This window comes from Carassius gibelio, chromosome B13, assembly GCF_023724105.1.
Source record: "Carassius gibelio isolate Cgi1373 ecotype wild population from Czech Republic chromosome B13, carGib1.2-hapl.c, whole genome shotgun sequence".
In the NCBI taxonomy this organism is placed as follows: Eukaryota; Metazoa; Chordata; class Actinopteri; order Cypriniformes; family Cyprinidae; genus Carassius; species Carassius gibelio.
Genome location: NC_068408.1, coordinates 15,011,051 through 15,027,406, shown reverse-complemented (window position 1 = coordinate 15,027,406; position 16,356 = coordinate 15,011,051). Strand labels below are relative to the sequence as shown.

General features: G+C 37.6%; 4 protein-coding genes across 9 annotated transcripts in view; 1 reads left to right on the top strand and 3 right to left on the bottom strand.

Moving 5' to 3' along the window:
- Positions 1-512, bottom strand: part of LOC127970356 (DNA primase large subunit-like) — a 217,385-nt gene extending 216,873 nt beyond the window's left edge. The window contains exon 1 of the mRNA XM_052572897.1: positions 509-512. The gene's annotated coding sequence lies outside the window, so the exon portion shown is untranslated. The remainder of the gene's footprint in view (positions 1-508) is intronic.
- phactr2 (phosphatase and actin regulator 2) overlaps positions 1-4,491 on the bottom strand; it is a 34,704-nt gene extending 30,213 nt beyond the window's left edge. Inside the window, exons 1-2 of one of the 6 annotated variants that reach the window (XM_052572889.1) lie at positions 4,232-4,491; positions 3,984-4,135 (exon numbers count right to left, since the gene is read on the bottom strand). In XM_052572889.1, coding sequence (XP_052428849.1) covers positions 3,984-4,116 — 133 coding nt within the window. In that variant the 5' untranslated portion in view covers positions 4,117-4,135; positions 4,232-4,491. The remainder of the gene's footprint in view (positions 1-3,983; positions 4,136-4,231) is intronic. The other 5 variants (XM_052572884.1, XM_052572885.1, XM_052572886.1 and 2 more) reach the window with 5 other exon arrangements.
- Positions 4,492-4,923: 432 nt separating this feature from the next.
- Positions 4,924-8,598, top strand: LOC127970357 (angiotensinogen). The gene is made up of 5 exons (XM_052572898.1): positions 4,924-5,162; positions 6,156-6,950; positions 7,287-7,557; positions 7,654-7,804; positions 7,947-8,598. The coding sequence occupies exons 2-5, from the start codon at positions 6,182-6,184 to the stop codon at positions 8,121-8,123; spliced, it is 1,368 nt and encodes a 455-aa protein (XP_052428858.1). The 5' UTR covers positions 4,924-5,162; positions 6,156-6,181; the 3' UTR covers positions 8,124-8,598.
- Positions 8,599-9,064: 466 nt separating this feature from the next.
- LOC127970352 (conserved oligomeric Golgi complex subunit 2-like) lies at positions 9,065-16,256 on the bottom strand. Its single transcript, XM_052572883.1, has 18 exons — positions 16,048-16,256; positions 15,107-15,268; positions 14,894-14,959; positions 14,732-14,812; positions 14,301-14,401; positions 14,028-14,136; positions 13,186-13,365; positions 12,935-13,059; positions 12,710-12,836; positions 12,435-12,574; positions 11,447-11,508; positions 11,097-11,248; positions 10,840-11,022; positions 10,685-10,757; positions 10,443-10,585; positions 9,870-10,009; positions 9,596-9,776; positions 9,065-9,497 (listed from the first exon to the last, which is right to left on the bottom strand). The coding sequence occupies exons 1-18, from the start codon at positions 16,102-16,104 to the stop codon at positions 9,390-9,392; spliced, it is 2,190 nt and encodes a 729-aa protein (XP_052428843.1). The 5' UTR covers positions 16,105-16,256; the 3' UTR covers positions 9,065-9,389.
- Positions 16,257-16,356: the final 100 nt, after the last annotated feature.

Sequence of the window (16,356 nt, the reverse complement as noted above, 5' to 3'; positions counted from 1 at the left end):
ACTGAAAGTTTGTTACATAGTTTAGGTGTTAGGTAGCAGTTAATGCTAGTAATCTCAACTAAGCATAATGCACATCATTGGGGATATTTGTTTAAAAAAAAGTGATGTCAAAGTCCAATCAGCATTTCCGAGAGCAATTAATTAGTGCTCCTGTGCTGTTGAAACAGCACTATTGCTGTTACAAGATCATAGCAACACAAAAAGATAGTCTTGTGTGCTTTTGGGATATTGTGAAACTAGTCTGTGATATTTTAACCCAGTCAGGATACATTTTTCTATTTAAGTTAACCAGTGCTGAGAGAAAAGCACATGGTGGGATGGAAACATCCAAGTCTTTCCAGTAACAGCGCTGTCACTGATTTACACTCTATAAAAGCACGAATAACTAACGTCAGGTACATTAACACGCAACCAGTAGCTCACAGAATTGCTTTTTTAACCGTAGCCATACCGGGACTAACCATACCGAGATCTTGTCCAACTGGTTGACTCATGGATAATGTGGTACGTCTCAAAACTCTCATAAACCGGTAAATAAACACCCTTTTAAAATGTTGAATAAATGCAGATGCCATCCTCTCAGCTCTAAAAATACAATGCAGCATAGCAATTACCGATAAAAGGCATGATGGCCCATCTTCACATGTGCTCTTTGTGTGTCTGCCGAGAACGCCCACACTGTCTGACACATAGAGCTGTTCACACTCCTACCAAAGAGCAAGCTGAACATGAAGAAGAAGAAAAAGAGGACGGGAGAAGGAGAGAAGGAGACAATCAGACCAGTGGGCATAAAGGGCTCTTGTCAGGAACCACTGATATGCTAGGAATAGCTGCCTGGGAAGAGCATTCACGCCCCATGAGAAAGAACTACATATTCCTAAACAGTGATCAACTCTAACAGTAGTGTACAGTAGTGACAGCCTTGTATGCAAATCACTGTCTAAATTCTGCTTAACACTGAACATTTCTTATTATCATCACTGATGAAAACAGTTGTTCTGCTACTATTTTTGTGGAAAAAGTGTGATTTTTCAGGAGTATTTGATAAATGGGAAGTTCAAAAGAACAGGATTTTTTTTTTATAACATTCTCAGTGTATTTGCGGTCACTTTTGATCCTTTAAAAGCATCCTTTCTGAATAAAAGTTTTCCCTTCTTGCTGGACCTTTACTGATTTAAATAGCATAAGTCATTAAAAGCATGGATTTACACTCATTTACATCTACAGTACTTGGATCAAAAACAGGGTTATCTCAATGTTCTCTAGCTTCTGTTTGAATCTGCTTACCTTTAGTGTGTGGATTGTACCTGACTAAACCATTAACAAGTACACATTTTTCCATTTCTTTATTTCTACATTCCTATAAGAACTGAAATAAAAGTTTTAAAAATGTATATGTTTGTAAAAACGGTCATAAAAGATTGTATATCATCTAGATCACAGACAGAACTAACTGAATATGCCAAGTCTCTACTGACACTCTATTCAAAGACTGTTTAAAATTCATCCAAAGGTGAGAGGAACAAGCTTTTAAGAGGGTAAAGAACAGAAAAGGTTCTGTCTCCAGTGCATTGTTAGAAATGGCAGCATCTCTCGACATCGCCACTTCGCCGGCCTCCATCTCTGTGTCATTACGTGACTAATTGTGTGCAGAGAGGGACGACACACATCCTCACAGCTCACACCAGCATCAAAGGAGGCTAAACCTACAAATTAATCCAAACAAACAGAGAGCGAGGAGGCTTTCTCCCAGTGCCTTTTTACCGTGTGGAACAGTGTGAAGGATAAAGTGCGGGTCTGAATATTCTCTCAAAACACAACATCTTTGCAAAGACTGCATATAGATCATGAAGTGATGCTGGCAGGCAGGAAATAGATGTACACTAAGTAGCATTAAGTGGTTGCAGGAACACAAACAAGACATTATGAATTATTGATGCGAGGCTTTGTGAAAAACAGCCATGGGGTTAGACTTAAAACATTGCAGCACAGAACCATTCTTAGACATCAGACAGGAACACTACTGACATGAACTGATGCATTGCATAGGAAAAACAGAAAGAACACCCTCCCCCCCTGGTGGACGTGCAGTAAAGCTGCATTATTCAATGCAATGCACAATTATTATTTTTTTAATATTTACAAATATTTTCCAGGTTCAAAATAAGTGTTTTATCAACAGCATGTGCAAGCATGTGATTATAGTCAGCTAAAACTTTCAAATAAATATATGACTAGAAATGACAAAAAAAAACTAAATTAAATTAAAATTAAAATTAAAATTAAAAACGATGTGGAAAATATAAAAACAAAGTAATTAAAAATATTTATAAAAACTAAATTTAATAAAAATTAAAACAAAATCAATTATTGTAAAACAACAATGCATCAGTATTCTTCCTGTAATTTTAAAACAACAAATTCTAAATCTTAATGATCAAAATTTACTTTTCCTTTTTTCAAACTGAAGAATGAGTCACAAATTTCTTTACTTGAAATCATGACACACTGCTGTCAAGTTTAAATTGTACTGAACCATGAACACGAAGGCCAATGTCTGAAACAAAACTTAAATCTTTAACCGCTCACAGACACACGATGCACTTTAAATTAATTCATACAATATGAGCTGTATTTCTGTGAATATGCGGCCTACATACAGAGCTCACTACTACACTCACTACAAAAATATGAAACGGCTCAATTTAAATCTAGACCATCGACAGAACAAAAAGCTTAAGCGAGGTTAACTGAAAGATGAGCTGTCAGGAAGTGGTTTTAAATTGTTATTTCAAAAGATGTCTTGCTCGGCTCAACACTATCAAATATGTGCATCAAACAAGACAACTGGCTGCAAGATTTACAGGACATGCATGTAACCATCCATCTATTTGCCCTGGACATCTGACCTATAAAATGGTCATATGAAACAGAACTACTATGCTCAATAAGGCTATAACCTTTTCCACTGTTAGTACATCTAAAAAACTCTCATTTTGATATACATGATCTACAGAGATTGTGGTTTAAAAAATGCGTCAGACAACTAGGCAGCTGGATTTAGCATGGTTTAAAGGTTACAGATCAGTGTGGGTGATGACATTTAAACTAGACTTTCTCTGAAAGTGTTTACTAATTACAATTGGTTTAGAAATTATCTCTCTCCTACGTGGTAGGACAATAAACCACAGAGCAACCACTTTTAACACAAGCATGTACAAAACTGTATAAGAATTACAGTGTTTAGCAGCCATAAAATATGGATGAACAGACTTCTTTCATGTCATGGATCACGCAAAACAAACCAAAGAAACATAAATGGTATTAAGATTGCAATTCATGCTAGTTATTGGTTTATTTATTAAGCCCCTGTTGTTTGATTAAATTAAATTAGTTGTTTGATTGAATTAATTAGGTTGACTAACCTTAACCATGCATCGTTATTTCTAGAAGTTATACAAAAAGTTGTATTTTTTAAAAGACCATTAATGGCAGCACACTTCAACAAATTGTTTTATCATTGTATCTTTTACAAGAGGAAAACCAACAGCCCGCATGCATTTGTCAGTATCCTGTTTGGGTTTAAGTGATAAGGTCTTGAATTGGAACCGATGCTTGGTCAATATGTTGCATTTAGGCCCACCAGTCCTAATTTATACCCCAAGTCTTACATCACACATAAATATCAACATATTGTCATCAGATTCAGTCAATGGAACAATATTTGTCATCTGGGGTCACGCCTAATGCATATCATGAACCTTTTTCAACATTTGTAAAATAAAGAAACAAATAAACAATGTAAATGAATAGATCTATGTAAATAAGAGCAGCATTTATCATGTCCTAAACTATACTTTCTGAAAACAGGTCAGTCATTGGAGTTAAACAGACATTACAGCACAGCCTGATACCAAATGAACTTGATTTAAAAAGAAAAAAAAGGAAAGAAATGAAAAGTAAATAAATAAACATCATCCTACCTGAGCAGGCTGAACGGATTCTGGTCAATATTCTAGACTTAAAAGCCGAGGTGTCACTTAAAGAGCGAAATCGAAATACAGGAAACACCTGAGGAAATGTCTTTAGGTATGAAAAACCGTCTTCCTCTGCCATTCCGCTTGTAGTTTTATTTCTAGAAAAAAAAAAATTCGTTTCAGTATCCTGTAATCTTGTTGTCAACCTAACGCTGATAAAAATCTGATGTTTAATTCTGTCTGCAGATCTTTACCCGTCAGTTTATCGGTTGTAATGAGGAACTCTGGTCACCTGTTTAGGAGAACTCAACTTTTAAAAGCACGAAGTCGACTGGCTACTTCTCCCCGAGTCTCATCAGAAGTTGTGCATGTCTTTCCTCTGCAAATAATCCTCTGCATTACATCAGCAAATGAGACAGAAATGGAAACACCTCCATCAACATGATAATCATCTACAAAGACTTTTATCCGGAGGAAGACTGAGGTCACGCTCTTTAGAGCTGCAGGCAGTACCAAATCATCCCTGTGGGGGGCGACACGATATCGACTTGTAATACGGAGATTTGTTTGTTTGTTTTAATATTCTTAATTTCTAATATTCTTAATCATTAAATACTTTCATAATATTAATATTAAAAATATATTTTTACATATACTGCTAGGATAAGATGACCCCGTTCTATAGTACTTGGGACAAGTTTGGTTTGGGATTTTACTGAAGTAGGCCTAATCAAACAGTATTGCAGATGTAACTTACCTGTATGATTTCATAAACATACCAAAAAACTAAATAGGCCTTCTTTAGACTTTTGAAATGGGATACTTTTCATTTAGGGTGGAACCTGAAGAAGGTCTTTATGCACTTTCATAAGGGGTTAAATGACTCGCTCAGTTTCCTGTTTTTCATCTTGTGAAAGTCACTCAATATCTCCGTGTTTTCTCCCCACCGACCAGTCTGACATCATGTCTAAGGTAAATATGGTAGTGTGTGGTTTCCTCTTACGAAGTTGTTTATCAACGCACACAAGCCGGTTTGAAGCTGAACATTGGGGAAATCTGAGTGTCTCAATACTGTGTTAATGTGTAACTAAGTGGACTGGTCATCATGCAATTTATGTTATTTAAATACTGGGTAGACCCTCACTCCACCATAGTCCAGCTCTAGAATCAGCAAAGCATCTGAAGGTAAACAGGAGATCTGTCTTTTTATCTCTTTTTCTACACCTGTATGACTGATTATCTATGCCTTTGATTAAAGAGTTATCATTAAATGATCCTGATAAAAAGAAAGTTTGGTTTAGTTAAATTAGGCTATGCTTAACAGTGATAACTGATCCAGACATATAACTACATCTCAGTTTTGCTCTGGGACTTTGCATTCTTACATAAAAGAGTATATGTGTGTGTGTGTGTGTTGTATTTTTTCAAGTCACAGAATGCTTTAAAAATCATTGGAATCTGTTAATTTGGTGAATGTTGAAAACACTTGTTGTTTAATAGTTTTTGTGGAGAATATAATGCATTTTAAATTTGAATCTGGCAATAATTCTAACAATAATGGGTGATTTTGCTAATTTTATGAACATTTTCCAATATTTTTTATAGTGAAAACAATTGCTGAAATTTCCTAAATAGACAAAACTGACCCTACTTGCTTGACATGTGTTGCAAGGAAAAAAAACACACAACAGAAAAATAAAGTAGAAAATTATTTTTTTTAATGAAAATTACGTTTTAAAAAAAAGCATTTATTTGACAGAAATCTTTTGTAAAATTTTAAATGTCTTTAGCGTCAGAAAAGTATATAAAAAAAATTGTAATCTTATACTCTGCATCATATTATCTAAGAACGTTTTGAACTCTTTGCTCCGTTATCTTAGTCATGTGCTCTCTGCTCTTTGGTTCAGGGTTATTGTCCTCAAATACAGCTGAGTACAGGGACCTCAGCTGCTGTAAAGCAGAAACTGGTCAATTTATTCTGTGAAAAACGGGGGTGGAAGAGCAGAGATCGATCATAGCAAAGGCCCCATTGGTTCTGAAATGCAAAAAAAAAAAAAAAGTGTTGATATGTCCATTATAGTTCCATGTAGTACTGTATGTGGTAAGCTTTGCTACTATTCTCATGTACAGCACAATAGCAAGTCCATGTCATACTCAAATTAGTTTAATATCCAATAGGCACACCAGAAGGATTTCCCATTAAGATGAACAAGATGTTCCTCGCTCTCGTAATGGTTTCCTGCTTTGCCATGGGAACAGCCAACAGAGTGTATGTCCACCCCTTCAACCTCTTTAGCTCTGAAAACTTCAGCTGTGAGGTAATCCAGAATGAGGAACACAAGCCTGTCGAGACGGTCTATCCACTGACTCCTCTTCAGGACAGCACTGAGCCAGACCCACGATCCAGCAGCACCACAGAGAACCTGAAAAACCTCACCCAACGGACCGCTGTGTTAGCAGAACTGCAGAATTCACTGGGGCTACGCATGTACCAGGCACTTAGTCGTACACAGAAGCATGCCAACACGCTGCTGTCTCCTATAAATGCATATGGGGCTTTAGTGACCCTCTACCTGGGAGCATCCAAAAAGACTGCCATCTCCTACCAACAGCTGTTAGGACTCAACCTGGAGTCTGGACATGCCGACTGTGCATACTTCATTGATGGACACACAGTGTTGCGTACGCTCCAGGCCATCAGCGCGCAGGTAGACCAATCACAAAATGAACTCAGGACCCTCGTGTGGACTTTCATTAACAGCGACGCTGACCTTTCCAAAGACTTTTTACGTGGAACACAAGATTTCTCCGATGACTCTTTTGTCCGAGCAGTGGACTTCTCCGAGGCAAAGGAAGCTGAGGTGCAGGTGAACAACTTTATTCAGAAAACATCAGACAGCAAGGTTAAGGAGCTGTTTAAGGGTGTTACTTCAAAAACAGACCTGCTGTTTGCTAGTTCAGTGCATTTTAAAGGTGAGTGATTCAAAAATGTAATCCTAAGCCTCATTTAATTAAATCTTAAGTATATTCTAAAAATATAAACTTCATGCAGAATCTTGAAAGCCTTATGTGGCATTGCTAAGTAAAATATTAATAATAAATAAGTACTATTTAGTCTTTTATTTCTGTTTTTCTTTCTTTATTGTTATTAATTTGTTTATGTATTTTTGCAAATATAGTGCTTCAATGGCGAAAAAATTTATTATTGTTATGCTCAACAGAATTTGTTTTAGGAAATAAACTCATTGAGGCACTTCAAAAATAAAAATTAAATGAAATAAATGTTTTAAAATCTGTAATTTTTTCCAGGTAACTGGAAAACTGCTTTCCAACTGGAAGCAACCAGTGATCAGAAGTTCTGGACTCATGAGAACTCGAGTGTTGAAGTCCCCTTCATGATGCATACTGGAAACTACATGTACTTCAGTGATGTTGCCAGGAAATGCTCTGTAGTCAAGCTTGGTCTCAGTAAGAGGACCTATATGCTGCTAGTGCTGCCTCATGAGGGAGCTAGCCTGCAGGACACTGAGGAGCAGCTGTTAAGAGTCATACCTACATGGCATCGAAATCTAAAAGAAACGTGAGTACACGTTTGTTCTGAGAAAGCGCACACTGAAAATTGGTAAATAAAATGACCTCAAAGACCAATCACAGATTTACTTGTTTGTGTTGGCAGAAATCTGGAACTATCTCTGCCCAAATTCTCCTTGACTACTGTGACAGACCTGAGGTCAGTTCTATCTGAAATGGCAGTGGAACAATACCTCATGGGCTCGGATGCCAACTTCAGAAGACTAAGCAGCAAGGAGAACTTCACTGTTGATAAGGTAGAATTAGTCAGGACCAGTAAAATCGGACCATATCCAGTTCTGCAACCGTTATAACTACCTTTATAACCAACCTGATCTACACAGTTCTTTTCATTGCTGTAAACCAACTGAAAAACGTTAACCTCCATATCTCTCACAGGTCCTCAACAAGGTTGTGTTTGAGATGACAGAAGGAGGATCTGAGGTCCAGAAATTTGCTGAAGATGAAACGGTTCCCCATAAAATCACGGTCAACCGGCCGTTCTTCTTTGCTATTGTAGAGGGCAACTCTAATGCCATACTCATGCTCGGCAAAATCGTCAATCCAACAACCTAAAAATCTCTGTTTTGGTGGTGACTTTACATTCTATTACAATATAAAGTGTTTTAATGTTTCCATTCAGCTAATAACCATATGTTAAAACAACGTATAACATCAAGTCAGCCTGCTATATCTTTGCTCAAGCAAACTTTTTAGAGATTTTCAAGACTTGGATATTTTATATTTTAGTATCTGCTAATTACATGTTTAATATACACTTTGTTTCTATGCATAACATGGTTACTTGAATTAATTGCAATTATTTTAATGATGTATTCATAATAAGAATTATGCACAAACTCCATTTATGTACTGTTAAAACAAATACAATTTGAATATTTATGAATAAATATGATTCGGAGGGATGCTCATTTTGAACTAAAATGGCAAAATGATTCTACAAAACTGTAAGAAACCAAGATCCTGTAAATAAAAGCAGTCATACAGTATGAAATGTTATAACAATCATTAAACAACCCACATTTCTTTATCAAGTATGGAGTGGATCATTTAAGCAAATTAACAATAAACAATTACTGTAGAAACTGCTATGAAACACCTAAAATCTGAATTATGCATCGAAAACGCACTTCCAGTTATGAGGTCACTGATCTTTCCTAATGTTCAACAAGGCTATTTTAGTAACAAATTAACTTTCTACACACACCGCACTCACAAACATTTTATACTATACACTTTTTTTTATTGTTAAGTCTTAGTAGTCCTATTCTTTCCCATTGAAACACAAACTCCAACACCTATTTTGAATATAAAAACAGAAGAGGTCATTTGAGCATCAAACCCCTTTAGCGTTTGCACTGTTGAAGCTATTTGACAGGGTTCACCAGAGATAATATCTGAGAAAAACTATTTCTGACAGATACAGTACAGCTCCAGACAAACACCTGTGATAAGTGCTTTTTTTGTTGTTGATGTAACCACATATGACAGGACACGAGAGCTTATAGCACTTTATATGCTGAGTGCTGATTGGTTCATAACAAAAACTCTCCAATAAGTCTGAACCATAAATGATATGACTTTTTTGGTCATGTAATCCCATATAGTTCACCAATAAATAACTCATCAGAGAGTAAATCACATTCTTTCAGTGTGCTGCTCCTCCAGAGGGGTCAAGATAGCTGCTATTAGAAGAGTTGAGAGATGGCAGATCTTCATAAAACCACTCCTGGAGCAGATACTGAGCCATGTGGCATCATTCGGATCAGTTACCATTTTGGACCCTACTTTTGGATCTAGCCCTTCCAGGTCCATTCTGGTTTAGGACCCTGTCTGCTCCGCTGAAGCGAGATCTCTTGCCTCCTGTACCAGTTCCAGCAGAGAAGAGAACATGGTGATGTCGCTTGGCTGAAGACCCATCTTCTGAATCTTGGGTAAAATAAATAAATGGTAAGTATAATGAAGCAAACCTGATATGCACACATTGAAGAACAGAGCTAATCGTTCATCAAGAACCATGTTCATACCTGTTCTCCAAGATACTCCACATCCAGCGCCAGCTGCAAGCGGATCTTACTGTCGTCTGATGGCCCAGCACTGATCCCTACGGTGCTGGTGGTGGTTGTTTTCCTAGCCTGTTTCAACCTTTTTAAACTTTCCTCCATCTTCCTCACTGAGCTCAGCACATCCGATATAGTCTCAAAATATCTATTAAACACAGAGGTCATTTTTAAACCAAAAGTTCTTCAATCTAGAATTAATAAACTAGTTTACCTATACATTTCTGAATCATAAAAGTACCTGTGGGTGCAGTCTGAGAGTGTGACCCGGAGCCACTCCTGGATGATGGAGTCTTTCACCACATTTCTGGAGTCGGTGACCAGCTGATGGAGCGGCTGAAGTGCGTTCTCCATATAGGCTGAGGCTCTGGTGGGCACTTCCTATTCATGAGAGAACCACTAAAGTTCAGATCAGAGCACTGAGCAGCTTGTTTTCATGTAGAGGAAAATGTAAACTTGCAAAGCTTACAAACTGGAGCTTTCAGGTTTTGTAACAGTATGTAACAGAAGTAGACTTCACATTATGACATAAATCCAAGTGAAACAGATTATCAAAAAAATTAAATAAAAAAATATTGGAATGGGGACTTGGTTCAATGCAGCAGTTGTTGATCAGTTATTCCATCTTACAGTTTATAAATTCTGTTTAAAATGGATAAAAAATGAAGTCATCAAATAGTAAACCAAGTAAAAAAGGGTTTGGGAAAAATTCAACCAAATAATTGACATACATTTCAAAACATTTATTTTCTTCCCAGCCTCTCTCAGATTCTTTCTGCGGGACTTTTAAATATTACATGGACATATAACTCACTTTGTTTGTCCTTCGGTAAAGTCGTGGGACTTCCGAAGCATTTTTCAGGAAACGAATGCTCCTTTCTGTTAGATGCTGAGTCATTCTGCTGCTCAGTGTGGGGATGCAGCTGGACAGGGCAGCGCTGGAATCCTGCAAGGCTTCTGGAAACCACACAGGATTGAAACTCATTACTTGGGAACATTAGATATGGCACTAGAATCTTAACAACATCAGAAATGGCTTCAAACTCCAGAACCAACCTGAAACAACAGCAAAGTTTTTGAACCCAATACTCTCCAATTTGGCCTTGATCATCTCAGAGATATCTGGAATCTGGGAACAGAGTGAAAGCATTTGTCACTCGATCCAAACACGAGATCAAAATTAGACTGTGTGAAATAAAAATCAGAATGACCTGTCCTTGTAACTTATCAACATCGGCTGCAATGAAGACGAGCTTCTTGGTAGACAAAAGAGTGGGGCCGCCAGTTTCACTGTCTGCATCCTGTGATGTGCGGCTGGATGTGGAGGAGGCGGAGCTTGGAAGAGGTCTTACCGAATCTTTGCTAGTCTCTGGAGGAGGTGATTTTGTTAGGACCTGTAAGACGAAAAGGAAAGACATGATTTACAATCCTATTAGAATTCATATAATTTCTGCCAGGAATGCTTTACCTCTGTAAGAAAGGTGGCGTATCTGGAAATCAGCTGCAGCGTTAGTTTCCAAAATCGATGAGCAAGCGTTGGCAGGTACACCTGGTCAGCCCAGCACCTGCACACACAGCTCCACAACACCTCCGTCACCTGCAGGTGGTAGCTGCTGCCCGCTGAATTCACAAATACAAAAAGCAGACTAAGTGTCAGTGGTGATCAGTTACTGGCACTCTTGTAAATGTGACAGCTATATTTATTGTAAAAAGCAAACAACAACAGGTCACCAGATGCATAGAGAAGGCAATACCATACCATACATGTTTATGTTCATGTGCATTCTTTTTTACATGAACCCAAATACACTTACTGACCTGGAGCTGCCTCTAGTCCATCGGAAATGGCATTTTCTAGACTTCCAGCAATCTCCTTGAACCTGAAAAACAAGTCCAAGCCAAAGTCTAGAGACAGCTGTAGACACAAAGGCTTCAAAGTGGCCCTGTGCTACACAGCAGTTACACTGATTCTTGATGTTCTCAATGACTTCAAACTTAGGGATTTTAATATACAGCACAGGATATGTGAAGATATTGGACTTTTTTTGATAAAAACAAATTCTTTATTAGCAGAAAATTAAACAGCTGAACTGAAAGGTCAGACTGGTAATAGCAAATCCATTATATAGATCCATTATTGGCTGTATGTGACTTCCATGTGATTTAAATGAAAGAGTGACAATCTTTTACTTTTTGTTGATTAAAATCAGAGAACTTTTACACTTGGTATTTTAGTTGTAACAATGAACAAAATTATTAAGATGAAAAACCGCAAACATAGATTCAAATCCAGGATGTTAAACCATTAAACAAATACAACACAAGAGTTATTGAAGTTCATCACAAGACCTTAATTCCAAGAAAAGGCAAACACATTTTACAGGTTTAACTGGCTTAAACAAACTAAGATAGCAGTGGACTTTATAACCAGCGAAGAGTAACCAAACATCACGGAGCAAAGACTATCCTGACTAAAACACAGATCGATTCATATCCAGGGCGATTATCTCTCTTTAAATATATTGCAAAAAGAACAGAATTCAAACTGCACACAAAAAACTATGTGAGTCACTTCCAATGGACACAGTGTGTGTTTACAGGAAGTGGGATTACAAACAATCCTTAAAAGGAATCTTTCTCTGCACTTTTTGGTGGGGTATGAACTGTTTAATGTCGATATACTATTTCACAATGTAGGAAACAAATGGGCGACACAGAATTTCCAGGCTGTATTGACCTTAAAAATAGTTCATGAACAGATAAAGCACTGGAAAGGTACAGCTGTGACTGGATTTCTCATACACACCGCAGCTGGAAGTACACGGGCAGGTTCCATTTGTTGTGGAAACTCTGGTAGCACGGATGTGCTCGCAGCCTCTTCACACTGGCCTGGGAACCACACTGCCTCTCAAACTTACGCACAAAATCCATGCTGACAGTGTATCTCTACATAACAGAACACAGAAACCAGAAAAACCACTTAATGAGATGTAATTTCCCATTATTAAAAGTGATTTCATTTAAAGGATACAACAAAAAGTAAAAAAAAAAAATGCTACTGGATGTTTTCACTTTGCTTACCTCATAAAATGTATCAGGGTTTCCAGGATTGAAAAGGGAAGGGACTCTTTCCTCAACACCTCTAATGATCTCAGGCCAAACGGAGTTCACCAGGAAGTCATATCCTGGAACAATGTCGGCTTTATCGCTGGGCATACAAAAGGGTAAACTCGTTAAAATGTATTGTGTGTAATATGACAGCAATGGCACAATGCAGTAAACATTCACTTTTAGCGGCAGACACACCTAGAGATTGCTCCACCAGTCACCTCTCGGAGCAGTCGACAATGGTGAGGCACAAACTCCAGCAGCTTTGTGTACATCATCTTAAGGCCATTAGGGTTGGACTTGACAAATTGTTCAACTATAACCTGACACATTTCAGATGGAGAAGACACTTGAATCTCATTTGCAAAACTCACAAGTTTGTCAATAATGACAGGTTTGCCAATTACAATTGACTGTATTTCTGTATCTGGGTGATATGCAAAATGTACCTCATCCATGTATGGTTTGACTAAGACCTGTCCGACCAGTCCCTCCGCATCCCTGGTCTTATCTATAGTAGCATATGTCCTAAGGCAATGGCGCACGATATCTATAATTGATGTCTGCAGGCCTTGGATCAATAAGCCTTCCAGGGATTGCTGAAGCATAGCTGTGATACCTGCTATTCTCTGGAACACAGAAAAAAAGCCCACACAAAATCAGTCAGTAGATATACGCTATTTGAACAAAAGAGTTGGGACTCCTGACCATCACACTGACAGAGACAGTAATAAATGTCTGCATTGTTGATGCATAAACATTAATATGGAGTTGGCCCTCCTTTGCAGCTATACCAACTCTTCTGGGAAGACTTTCAACAAGATTTTGGAGTGTTTTTGTGGGATTTTTTGCCCATTCATCTAGTATTGCACTTGTGAGCTCAGGCACTGATGCTGGATGAGAAGGCCTGGCTTGCAATCTCCATTCATCCCAAAGGTGTTCAATGGGGTTGAAGTTAGAGATCTGGGTAAGTCAAGTTCTTCCACACCAAAAACAGTGGCACCATTTACACCACTCTCTCCAACATTTGCTATTGTACTTGGTGATGTGAGGCTTGCATGCAGCTGCTCAGCCATAGAAAACGCAGACTGAATGGATATGCTGCGTTCCAAACAACTCAAAAATCTGATTTTTCCCACCTTCTACTCGGCAATAATGTCTAGAATGCTGCTTGAAGTCAGAGAGGTCAAGGGGTCAATATGTTAACATGTCCATACAGTGTAAATACATTCTCCTGGGCAGCTAAAATTGACAAGAAACAGAATGGTTTTTTTTAAGACTGGGAGCTCACCGGTCGGACTTTATCAAGCAATGGCATTCCTTTGCTCTGGACTGCATGAAACTGTAACTGGTTGAACTCGGTGGCAATCCGCTCTAGAATCTGACCTGCCAGAAGAGGACTTAAAAACAAAGAACAAGCTGTTCTTTGCATTCAAATGCAAAGTAAAATGCAAATAGTACATCATCTAAAATACTTTCCGTAAGCCATGAGTCACATTTCAAAAGAAGTTGTTTAGCTGCAATATACACTACTTTACCGAGCCTCTTTCACTACTCCACATACCTGCTGGTCTCAAGTGATGTTGTATCTTTGGTGTTTTGGTGAAGAATTTTCTCAATCTTTTCCACTGATCTCACCACCTGGATAAGTCTTAACACACAGAGCTACAAAAGACACAATGTTTGACTATATATATATATATATATATATTAATTAATTATTAAAATGTTAATGCAGCCTCCTTACTGTTTTTCCCTGACACATTAATAATCATTACTTCTGCTGGTGCTGTGGCAAGCTTTATGTGTTCACTTGAGTGTTTATGAGGCAATGTAGACAATTAAAGGCTCATTGTTATAATTTAATTGTTTAGTAATAAACGTGTGATTAGTCGACAAATGCTTCAAATGAACAACTACTAATCGACCAGAAAAATCTTTAGTCGAGTCAGCTTTGCTTGTAATAGCATTTTAAGTTTTAGCACAATAACTTACCTTCTTTTTTTTAATATCATCCTGCTTGGATAGCTGGGTGTCTATAGCTTCAATAACTTCATTCACAGAGGATCTCAAACTCTGTACATGAGAGGAAGATACTTAGAGAATGACTAAAATATGGCGAATCCAAACGTTTTCACCGATGTGTTAAGCACTTACCAGCACCTCTTCACGTAACTGGCCAAGAGGGACAGAGAGCTGATTAAGGGCTTTATCCATTCCAACCTAAAACACAGATACAAACAATATGCCTACAAAGCATGTGACAAAAATCATGATGCTCTAGAAAAAAAGCATAAAGCACACGGCCTTCCGTGACACACCAATTCTTCTGAAAATGCTGTACCATGTTCTAAAAATGCAAAGACTCACAAGATTTGTGGACAGGTTAACGAAATCTGCATAGTCTTTATTGATGAGTTCAACCATGGCTGTTTTGAGAAGTCTGTAATACTGCTCCAGATCTTCACGCATCTCCTCCAGCTGGACACGCTTTCTGCAATCGGCCACAAATGTGTCCACGTCGAAGTCATCCTGCGTGGAAATGTACAAATTTTTCAAATAAAAATGCACAGAAATGTGTCAAATAATGTCAAGCACACTAAGAAACTGGAAAACTGTTAAGGGATGCAATCTGAGCTTCCATTAACACACTGTCCTGTTTTGGTTCTGAGAAACCCCACAATAAATTTTAAAGGTAAGTATCGAGCTGACATTTCATAATCACATGATAACTGATTATGAACATCATTTCAAATTGATTACATTCTCCATTTGTCTTCCATGTAAAATTTTATATTGTGTATGTCTGATGGTCTTTGAGACCCCAAATGATAAGGTTTACTGGTTGAGAAAGTTTTATGTTATTAGACGTTTTTGGCTTTATTATTTTTATTTGATTATCTACAGTATGATTTGATCGGTTCTAAAACTATATTAAAGTAACTGTCACATTTTTAGAGCATGGATTTGTGATGGTTAAAAAACTTTAATAGTTCAAGTCCATTAGGTTTTGTCGTAGTCAAATGAACATATTAAAAGAACATGAAAGGAACCCTAGATTGATTTTCTAAGTACTATTATCATCTGTAAGTATAATAGTATAAAGTATAATAGTAATAAGAATGATTCATTATTTGGGGTCTCTGAGGTCCCAAACATAACGTCAGCATAGTTAATACAAACACCGTTAAAACACTTGCTCATGCAATATAAAAAGATAAATATAACACACAAACTTAATATAAATAACTGGTAAATCAAGAAAGTCATTACACAGATGAATACTGCTGTCTTTTCAGTTGATTTCTCACCTTCATAAATTCGTCTTTGTCGAAACACAAAGAATCGGGTCCCTTTGGTAAGGTCATCTTTCTTTTAGGACGGGCCACAAACAAAGTAATCTGCAAATTTATTTGTTTAAACGTGAAGATTTTTTGCTACATTTCGTTCAAATGACAGAGTAATAGATTCAACTTCCGCAAACATGGCACACGCTAACGAGTGAGGGGAAAATAGAAAACCCTGCAGTATCAGAGAGAGAGAGATTATCTGGTGTAGCGCCCCGATTGGCTCCCAGCGGTACTGCAGCACGACTACAATGCTGATTATTGAAAGCTAAG